Genomic DNA, 10,444 nt, shown 5'->3' on the forward strand with positions numbered 1-10,444 from the left:
AGAGAGTACTCTCCGTACTGTACTGTACGTGCTTACTGGTTGTGACCCCCCCTTGCCCCCTTCCCCCCTCCCCCCGGGCCAGCGTCAAGAGCCGCCCGTTGCGGCAGAGAGACATAGAGACAGACTGTGTTCCGTGTAATCTCTACCGTCCACCCTTGCACTCCTCCTTTCTTGCCAATTTCAGCCTCAACCGAAGGTTGCCGGTCTCATGTCCAGCCAAGTCGGTGCAGATGGCATGGCATGGGCTTGGGCATGATTTAACATAGATGGACAGACATATGTATGTACGTATGTATGTATGTGTGTATGTGTGTGCATGTACAATATACCGTGTAGCACGTACCACAGCATTGCTCACCCAATACTTGGACCTACCTCGCAGGTACAGAGACACACATTTAGACGACAGAAAGACGTACAGATGGCGAGACAGCCCTGGCCTCCTCGAGTCTTGTTCCTCCTCATGTATGGGTGCGTGTGTGCACACGCCCAAGGAGCAGAATGCAAGATGCAAGATTCTCCCCCAAAGCCCCGAGTCTCGCGCGTCTCGTTGCCGTCCACGAATAACAACACAATATATTAATGAGAAGTGTGGTAAGCAAGACTATTCGGGTCGAGCTGCTTCGTGCCTGGTACAAAGTGGCTAGCCTTGGATCTCCCAGCCAGCTTTGCGAACCTTGCAGGGGAGCATTGACACCACTTACCAGTAAGGCCCCGGGGCTCTCCTGGGCGGGCTGGCGGGCTGGCGGGCACTCAATCGTCCAGAGGAGGCACGCGCCAGTTCTCCACAAGCGTCCCCCTGCGGGGACACCAGCCCGGGCTGACCAGTCACCTCACGGGCTGCAACGGCTGGGCTAGTAGGGGGGCCCCTCACCCACACACGAAGCGAAAGCCCCGCCCAGTCCTGCACTCGTCGTGCGCCGCTGCAGACGGGCTGGCGGGCTGGAGGGCGGGCAAGGCACTTGGGACTTGTGGAGTGCACGCTGGAGAGCGGGCGGGCGGGCAAGCGAGCACCTGGGCCCCGGGTTGAACCACTTCAGGTGCAGCTTCAGGTTGTCAGGTTCAGGTTTAGGTCCAGGTCCAAGGTCCGGGTCGGGTTGGGCTACCTACTACGGTAGGTTGGGTGGGCTGCCTTTTAACCTTTCCCAAGGTTGCCTTCCAATGCCTTGCCCTCTCCGCAGGTCCTCCGCAGTTGCAGGTGCAGGTCTGGCCCAAGCAGCTCTTGACTGGACTGGACTGGACTGGACTTTGACTTCCACACACGCACGCACACCACACGCTCTCACACGCACCTACCTCGACACATCTTCCATCCATCGTCCTGCCTGTCCTCGATCCACCCTTTCCACGTCTTCCCTCCTCCAACTCCCAACTCGCATCTGAGCCTCTCCCAACTCCCAACCTCTTGCCTGCTCCCACCTGACGACCTGATCGCCAGCCCTGCAGCACAAGACACACTCTTGCAGCGAGCTTGGGCATCACCCAGTCATCCGCCTCTGGGCGCGCCAAGGCAAGACACAAAGGAAGGACGACCTCAAAGATGGGCGCATAGATCATCGTCGCAAACCAGTCCCTGGGAAAAAGACAGACCCGCGCGCGAGGATCGTCATTCGAGATGCGAACGCCCTCCACTCACTTTCGATGAGCATCTTCTGAGGACCAAACCCACCTGATAGAGCTGCAGCCTGCCCCCTCCCCCTCAAAAAGTATCCGCACCCTGCCTCTACACCTACACAGTACACCTAGACAATCCTGACGACGATCGCTTCCTGTCTTTCTCACCACTTACCTGTCGCCATTGTCCCGTCGCATCTTATCCTCTGCTCTGGCTGGCAAGGTGGGCCGACTCGGACAATCCCTATTGTCTGGCCTCGAGTCAACACCTGTCGCATCAATTTATGAGCCTAATCATTTATTCTTCCGCTTCTCGTTCGGGCATTAGACCAGAGATCCAGAATTTGTCGCCCTCGCCGTAGCCCTCATACGTCGCAGCCAGGTACGTGTGTCCTCGTTGCCTCTGCACCCACCCACCCCACCAAATGCCCCCCCCTCATGACTCCAGAGCTATGCGACGACCCGAACCACCCCATGTTGGGTAAACTGCTAACAAAACGACTTCAGTCTCACCATCATCTGTCGTCGGCCTGGTCATCTTGTCGTCCCGTCCCGTGGCGTTTTGGTCGGCCCTTGGGCGCATCTGAGCATCTGGGTCCCCATATCGGTCATCGTGAGCCTCACCGGACCCCTTCGATTGGCTGTCGCCATACCAGGACTGTCCAACTCTTTGGCGCGCATCATCTGCCTCTAGGCTGTTCGATGTTCGGTTTTTACCACTTTCACTTCATTTTTAATATCCTGCAGCATAGACGATGAGCTCGGGTGTCACCAAATCTGGCCAGCAGAACAAGCCTGGTCAAGGTAGTCTGCCACCAGGTGTCGCTCCGAGCAGTCAAGCCATCCTGCTGGACAAGCTCAATGTCCGGCGAGCCACGCCTGACTCAATCTCTGAAGCGGTTGCCAGCTCTGACGACGAGGCCGAAGCCCATCGTCAAGATCACCTGCAATCTTTCCAGCAACAAAAACCAGTCCGCCGAACCTCTTGGTTGACCGAAACGTCGCCGGCAGGGATTCGCCCAAGGAAAGGCTCATTTGCGAGCAGCTCTATGTCGCCCACAGCATCGCACCCGAGCACCCCTTCTGCTGAGTCCGGGGCCGCAGCCGCAGCCTGGGGCTCCCATCCAACCTCAGCTACCGGAATAGGACGGCCCCAGCTTGGTTCTAACACGTTTGCTTGGGGGACAGGTATTTGGAACAACGACAGGAAGGAACCGCCCGCCCGCCTGGCTGAGGTGTTACCTTCACCCAGCTCGTCTCTGCCGACCAGCAATTCGTTGCTTGGCCCTGACGGCGGTCCGCACCAGACGTCTCCGGCGCCGAGGGAATCCGGACCTAACTCTCAGATACCATTCGCCATCCCCATTCACCCGACCCCAAAGAACTACCGCTCTCAGTCATACTCCGTAGGCCAGCTTGACCCAGAAACACCGAACGCCATGATGGGATCTTCCGCTATCTTGGGTTCGCGCAATCGGGGTATTCCTCATTCCGGTCTTCAGCACCGACCGTCTCGGCCTAGTATGCTCAGTGAGATGTCGAATGAAGGTGGGATGCTTGGAAAGGTAAAGGAGGTCGAGGACGACGAGGTCGGGAATGCAGAGGTTGCGCAAGAGCAAGCACAATCAGCCGAGGCCAAGACGATCGAGATGCTGACACGGGAGAACGCAATGTTGCGTCAACAACAATACCATGCTGCTAACCGCATGAGGCCGAGAGCATCGACTGGGTTTGGTGGTATAGGAAATGGCTATGGTCTGCACGACCCGGTTCCGGAAGAGTCGTCTGACTATGCTGTGGATCTGGACGAGTCTGGTGAACTTTCCGACCTGGCAGGAAAGAGAGCTTTTGGTCGGAGAATGAGCGAGTTCGGCGCAGGCCCTTTCCGCTCCTCCTTCTCCCTGGAAAATCGTCCGTTGGAGAACGTCAAGAAGGCCCTCTGGTCGAGCTCCCTTGGGTTCGGTGGTTTGGCAGACATCCCCCAGAGCAGACGACATTCCTTTGCTGAAGTTCCCACACGACAACCATCCATTGGATCAATTGGCGATCACGTTCATGCTCAGGACCAAGGTTCTCAGGAAGGCCAGGACTACGCTGTCGGACAATATGAGAACTCTCTGCTGAACGCAGCCAATGCTGGTAAGCTGCGATGCGCGTGAAGTCAAATCACGATATGCTAACGAGTCCTACCAGGTGCGTACTTCACTGGGCCATCTGGAATCAACAGCTCCCAACAGGCCCTTATGCAGTCGGCCTACTCGAACATGTACCCGTCACCGTATGGGTTGCAGGCTCCGTTTTCGAACAGACCCCCTTCTCCACATCGGGCGTTGTACGGCATGCCTCAGCCTCGCCACGCTCAAAAGCTCCACATTGTTCTCTTCAAGTGTAATAGGGCGGATGTCTTCTACATACAGGAGGGCACTGGTCTGACAGTGAAACCGGGCGATTTGGTCATTGTCGAGGCTGACCGAGGGACTGATCTTGGAACGGTGGCGAGAGACAATGTCGACTGGGGCTCAGCCAAGGAGCTCAAGGAGCTCTACGCCGAGGAGCACTACAAGTGGCTCATGATGTTCTCTCAAAACGCTGCAGTGGCTCAAGACGGAGCTGGCGCCGGCTTGATGGCAGCCTCTAACGGCATGCACGGCGGCGCCGTAGGAGGCATGGGTCCGCCTAGTCAGCATCACATGCAAGAACCGAACGCCGGTGAGCTCAAGCCCAAGCTCATCAAGCGCCACGCCCAGCCCCACGAGATACAGGCGCTGCGAGACAAGGAGGGCAGCGAGGCCAAGGCGAAGCGTGTTTGCCAGTCGAAAGTTAAGGACCACGGCCTGAACATGGAGATTCTTGACGCCGAGTTCCAGATGTGAGTATCTTCTCTCACTCTTCAAAACGACCATTTGCTGACATGAATGCAGGGACTGGAAGAAACTGACCTTCTACTACTTTGCCGACTCTTACATTAATTTCAACTCTCTTGTGACCGACCTCTTCAAGATCTACAAGACTAGAATTTGGATGTCCGCCATCAACCCAGCTTCTTTCGCCAGCCCTTCCCTAGGCCTGCAGACGCCAAGCGGCATTGGCCCGGGGGCTGTTGGTGTTGGCAGAGGTGGTTCCTCGGACCGTCGACAGAATCAGCAGCAGGAGCAGTCCGCTTTCCCCAGCTCATCGTCTTCAGGCCGACCTTTCCAGCCAGCTCTTGTTTCACCGTTTGGTAACGAACGAGCCGCCGCGCCTTTCGCACAACCAAGCTACCCGTACAACTATAATAACTCCTTCGCAAATGTACCGAGGCCGACCTCGTACACTCCCACAGCTACATCCTCGATGGATCCATACCCTACGACCTTCCCCGGTGGCGACTATCAGCTGCGCTCTCGAGCATTCCCGCCACCCCACAGCGGAGCGCAGCAGCACGACCAGCCGGTTTCTCCGTTGACCACACAGAACGACTGGGTCGGGTCATTCCAGAGCCTCTCTCTCAACAGCCGCTAGGAACCAGCTGCTGAGGGACAGGCTCAGGCGGGAAGACCAGGACCCCCATCCACTGCCTCTGGCCCGATTGAACACCCCGACGTGAGCCAGCTTCGGGTGTGATTGCGAGCAATAACATTTGAACTTCGAACAAACACAAGAGGGCAAGTCAATGTGACGCTGCTCTTCTATTGACGAGAAAATGACATGCCAGACTGTCTAGAGAGGGTTGTCATTCACGTTAGGCGTTGGCGGGCCATCTGCTTTTCATGAAGAGGAAAGATCTTGTCTCTTTTTCTTCCTTTCATTTTACAGACCGGGGGGATTGGCATCTAATCTCTCGCGAGCTCTTCGTTCACGGATATTCTCGGCATGGCTGGAAAGACAAATGTGTTAAAAAAAGGGCGATTGTTGATAGACAGAGGAGTAGGACCTGTCATGAGCACCGTAGTTTTTAATCCGGCGACTCCCAAAAGGATAACTGCTTTTGTTTTATTCATTTCTGATTATTTTGGCTTGGTTCGGACAGGACGCACGTATTCGGCTCTGGGAAGAAGCATCTTGTACAGTCGCTCTCTCGTTCGAGCATCCACCCCCCACCCCTTGCCCGGCCGGTGGCGTTGGTTTTTGTCCATTGTTGGAAGAATAAATATGATTTGGCTAGTCGTCGATTACTTGCAAGAAATTGGAACCAGAGGTGTTCGATACCCCCGTAACTATGGACCGCTTGCGAGACGTTGTGATCTGTATGCTGCCGCCAAGCGACAGAGACGTGGTCCCAAGTTATGGATGCCGAGCATCATCAATGGCCCGGCCTGCTTGGAATGGGAAAGGAGACTCTGGCAGACTACTGGCTTCAGAACTGAGACACTCGATGTGCCCCATCAACATGTGCGGTTGATAACAGCACTGGTGGTTGAATTGCTACTGTGACACAATTGGGTGGTTTCATCTCGGCCGGTGTAGCTGCTGTCTGTCTGGGTGCTGCCGTGCCTGCCTGTTATGGACATGTCTTTTTGTATGCCGTTATTCCTCAAGCTGGGGAAGGAGCGACAGCTTGCAATTGACTAGGTACCTGAGTACCTAGCTCACACCTACGCCAAGTGGAAGCAACTGCCCCCTAAAAGTCCGCCATGTCTTGAGCCCCAGGCAAACTTTGGAAGATAGACACTGTCGTTCTGACGGCGATAATTACGGCATCTGTTTCCAAACCCATCCATAATTTCTCAAGTCTTGACTGTCAATGCCCGTCACCTAGCATCACTCCCCAGAGCCAAGCCCTTTCCAACACCCGTCAACCAAAGATGCCACCCAAAGCAACAAAGAGGAAGAAGGAGGGTAAGACTCCGACGCGCCCCTCGCCACCAGGTTGCTAAATCCGAGTCTTTCCAACTGATCATGGCAGCAGGCCTCCATGACGACGGTCCTTGGGGATCTTCTGAGGATCGACCGAGGAAGAAGACTCGGGCGTCAACAAACCGTCTCGGTGACCAGGACGAAGGTCATTCATCTCAGGCCAACAAGTGAGTGCCCTTCACCTGCGACCGTCTCACTCGAAATAGCAGGGGCTGAACCTCATCTGCTCTTTGAAAGGTACTTGTCGGGCTGGGTTGCCTGGCAGAACAAGTTCAACGAGAAGGAGAAGACTGAGAAGCGCCAATTCGCGGACGACTTCAAGGAGAAGCTCCAATCAAAGCAGATGGAGATCCAGAACCTCATCAATGCATGCAACCACGAGTTGTAAGCTATAAATCATCCTTGGCTCCCATCACCGGACCAAATGCCGACGATTCCATGCAGGACTGCCACGGGAGACAAGTACAGCAAGCTGGTCAAGGAGGCCCACCAAGACAACAAGACCAGCTCCAAAGCCAGACCCCAACCGCAGGCTTTCGTTTCTCGTGCAGAGCACCCACTGTTCAAGGCTGGCCAACACATTTTCCAAACCTGCCGCGAGCTCGTTGCAGCTCACGAACGGGCCAATTCGAAGGCATCGCAGGACAAGACTAAGCTTAATCTGCCACGCGAGCAGTGGAAGGAGGACATCGCCAGCGTACAGGAACTGCTTCTCTATGGCCGGCAGCATGGAGAAAACCTTGTGGACTGTGTCATAATTCCGTCGGGCAGCAACGAGGAGAAGAGTCGTTTGTTGACGCCGGACACAAAGGGGCTGAGCGAGACAGGTACCATGGCTGTCAATATGTACCGCAAGAGCACCGGGGCAATCAACGGGAGTGGACCGACATGGGGCGAGCTGGCGAAGAGCCATGCTGGTGCCTTTGGGAAGATCCTGGAAGATTTGGCTGACGCCTGAAGAGAGAGGAAAAGGGGGATCTGACAGGATGCTAATGTGCGAGATGTGACGCCGATTTGCTAATCAAGTACAAGAAGCTACAGCCCCCATGGCTCTTAAGACCTGTTTTGAGGATCAAAGTAGCTACATACAATTCCACTATCGTCAAGCTAATATCAGTATCTACCATGTCTGGTATTGACAGAAAGCAATCGTCGGCCTGAACAGCTACTGCATACGCTCCGAATCAATCGAGGGTACCACTAAGCGGCAAGCATGTAAGTACACAGACAGGGCCATAACTTTTAGGCCACCGAGGGCTCATAGTCCGATTCCTTCGTCAGTGAGAATGCTCGACTGGGGTCAGGTCGACCTTCACTGTCAGCGGCTTCTCTGGAGTTGGGTGTGCCAAGCCCGTTCGCTGAGAAGATCAAGGGTAAGAAGTATCGAGTCCGCACGGTGCATGCGCACGTGATCCAAGAAGTGGGGCACCCTCTTCCAACTGGACCAACCAGAGCGGAGCAGCTCAACCCACACGAAATTCAGGAGGTGTAGCTGGGAAAATCTTCTTTTCAACCTCTCCGATCAGCCGACTGCAACCAACGCCGCCCAATTAACACCCAGGTCAACGCCAACTTTCAAGTTCTGGTACGTCGCCCTTTGAAGATATTCAGGATCCCGATTGCCGCGAGGGAGAATTCGCTGACCTTTTGTTCTTCTGAATTTACAGCAACCATGGGTGCCCTTAAGTGTACGTCTCCCCATCTCAAAATTATCCGCCCAGTCCCCGAACGACTCCTCCGAACAGGCCACTGACGATATGACACTCCAGACGTCGAGGAGCTTCAGAAGAAGAAGCAGAGCGATGTTCTGCAGTTCCTCCTGCGAGTCCGCTGCTGGGAAGTACGTTGAAACCGAACCATTCAATTGAGAAATAAATACATGTGGGCGGAGCAGCTGTTCTCGCTTCTCGCGGGCTCAACCCGTCACGACGGGTGGCTCCGACCAGCGAGAGCACCCTCCGCCTGTGCTATACACTCGTTGAACGTTTGCTGAGAGTGCATCAATATAGCTCCGCCAATTGAATGTCATCCACCGCGCCTCGCGCCCCTCGCGCCCTGACAAGGCCCGCCGCCTCGGTTACAAGGCCAAGCAGGGCTATGTCATCTACCGTGTCCGCGTCCGCCGCGGTGGCCGCAAGCGACCCGTCCCCAAGGGTGCTACCTACGGTATGTCTCCGCCGCTGACCCAGACGGACCTCGTTTCAGGCGAAGAGACTGTCCGTGACTGACAGCTTCTTCCTCCGAACAGGCAAGCCCACCAACCAGGGTGTGAACCAGCTCAAGTACCAGCGCTCCCTCAAGGCCACCGCCGAGGAGCGTGTCGGCCGTCGCTGCGCCAACCTGCGCGTCCTGAACTCGTACTGGATCAACCAGGACTCCACCTACAAGTACTACGAGGTCATCCTCGTTGACCCCCAGCACAAGGCCATCCGCATCGACCCTCGCATCAACTGGATCGTCAACCCCGTCCACAAGCACCGCGAGGCTCGTGGCCTCACCGCCACCGGCAAGAAGTCCCGTGGTCTCAACAAGGGCCACCGCTACACCAAGACCCAGGCCGGCCGCAGAAAGACCTGGAAGAAGAACAACACCCTGTCCCTGTGGCGCTACCGATAAGCGGCTCGCCCCTGCGGAGGGTGACCGCGTTGTGGATGTGGGGATCGGGTTGTGGGCGTGGCTTGACGATAGTTTCGTGCTTCATCATGGTCACGGCAAGGGTAATGGCCGTTGCCAAAAGGGTCACGGTTTCTTAAGGGCACCGCATATGTGCAGGTTTTGGGCGTTCATGAGAGCAAAAGCAGATCAAAATACGACGAATTACGGCATTTTGCTGCCCGACCCGAATGCATTTCCTTCTAATTCATGACTTGATTTCAGATCTCGGCTGATGATGATGGGTATCTGTGCTGTTCGTATGTTCTGCAAATACGACGACCGCACAGTCCTGCACTGGCCATTGACTCGCACGTACTGAAGTCTGCGATGAGGAAGTTAAATGAAAGAAATCATGGCAAATTTGCGCCCCGTCCCTCATCACTGATTTCTCAAGCTGCTTCAGTACTCCCCTATATCTCTTCCATTGCAATAGCAACGACTCTGTGCTTCACCATCTATTTGTACGGTCTCCCACCTTGACATGTTTTGTTAGAGTCGCCGTCCGTGTATGTCTCAGCACCGCACGACTTGACTTATGTCAGCTTTGGCGGGGTAACGGTACAGTTATGAACAGGTACGGCGAGTCCAAGGCGGGGACATTGGGAGCTGTTGTTACCAGTCTCAGCGTATCTCCGCCACGTTGGGTACTCATTGAATGAGGGCACACGGGTCGCTAGCTCAGGCTGGCAGCTTCCAATGCAGGGAACGCGAGCTGTGGGCTCTTCGGAAGCAAATGGTCTCGCAGGAAGGTATCCAAGCCCCTACTGCCCGTCGGTACCACCTCAGAGACCACGATACAGTCTTTTCCTTGGGAATGAACTGGTGACACCCCGCGGGGTTCAGCTTGTGAAGGGCGTCGAGACAGGCGCCTTGGTTTTTAACCTGTAGACGTCAACATACCGGTGCCCTGCCCGAAGCCGAAGTTATGCTACTAAGTTACGCTTGCCTGTGTTAGATGTGCTCAGTGCCAAAGTGATGATACGGCGCAGACGCGACCGCTTTAAAGGATCCTACTGTCGGCTGGTCGATTCTTTGGTGTGCATGCCATGTCCTCTATCTGACAGTGCATGCTTAACATTGCAGCTGATGAGTTGGTTGGCGCATAAGGGAACGGTCACCCGTGCCGGCAGCACGCTGCGAAGACAGGTGAGGAAGTAAGATACGTATCCATCGCGTAGTAGCAGGCCATGAGACACAGAAGGACTGGAGAAGAGCAGACGTCACAAGTCATAGATGTGAATAAGAGCAATCCGTCAAAACTTCTATCGTATTAACATTGTCATTGGGGACCCCCTATCCTGAGTTTGTTTTGCACGAAAGCCATCTATTCTTAAAATAG

The 10,444-nt window shown here is 55.3% G+C and overlaps 3 protein-coding genes across 3 annotated transcripts; all 3 read left to right on the top strand.

Annotated features, from left to right (window-relative positions):
- Positions 1 to 3,137: 3,137 nt before the first annotated feature.
- On the top strand, positions 3,138 to 5,115 carry INS49_011387 (uncharacterized protein; the record flags this gene model as incomplete). The annotated part of the gene is made up of 3 exons (XM_043172105.1): positions 3,138 to 3,753; positions 3,808 to 4,483; positions 4,536 to 5,115. The coding sequence occupies 3 exons, from the start codon at positions 3,138 to 3,140 to the stop codon at positions 5,113 to 5,115; spliced, it is 1,872 nt and encodes a 623-aa protein (XP_043023850.1).
- Positions 5,116 to 6,398: 1,283 nt separating this feature from the next.
- On the top strand, positions 6,399 to 7,408 carry INS49_011388 (uncharacterized protein; the record flags this gene model as incomplete). The annotated part of the gene is made up of 4 exons (XM_043172106.1): positions 6,399 to 6,432; positions 6,503 to 6,617; positions 6,688 to 6,834; positions 6,895 to 7,408. The coding sequence occupies 4 exons, from the start codon at positions 6,399 to 6,401 to the stop codon at positions 7,406 to 7,408; spliced, it is 810 nt and encodes a 269-aa protein (XP_043023851.1).
- Positions 7,409 to 8,122: 714 nt separating this feature from the next.
- INS49_011389 (uncharacterized protein) lies at positions 8,123 to 9,066 on the top strand (the record flags this gene model as incomplete). The annotated part of the gene is made up of 4 exons (XM_043172107.1): positions 8,123 to 8,138; positions 8,220 to 8,290; positions 8,460 to 8,616; positions 8,699 to 9,066. 4 exons carry the CDS (start codon positions 8,123 to 8,125, stop codon positions 9,064 to 9,066), a joined length of 612 nt encoding a protein of 203 aa, XP_043023852.1.
- Positions 9,067 to 10,444: the final 1,378 nt, after the last annotated feature.

This window comes from Diaporthe citri (assembly GCF_014595645.1).
Source record: "Diaporthe citri strain NFHF-8-4 chromosome Unknown scaffold_5, whole genome shotgun sequence".
NCBI classification, from domain to species: Eukaryota; Fungi; Ascomycota; class Sordariomycetes; order Diaporthales; family Diaporthaceae; genus Diaporthe; species Diaporthe citri.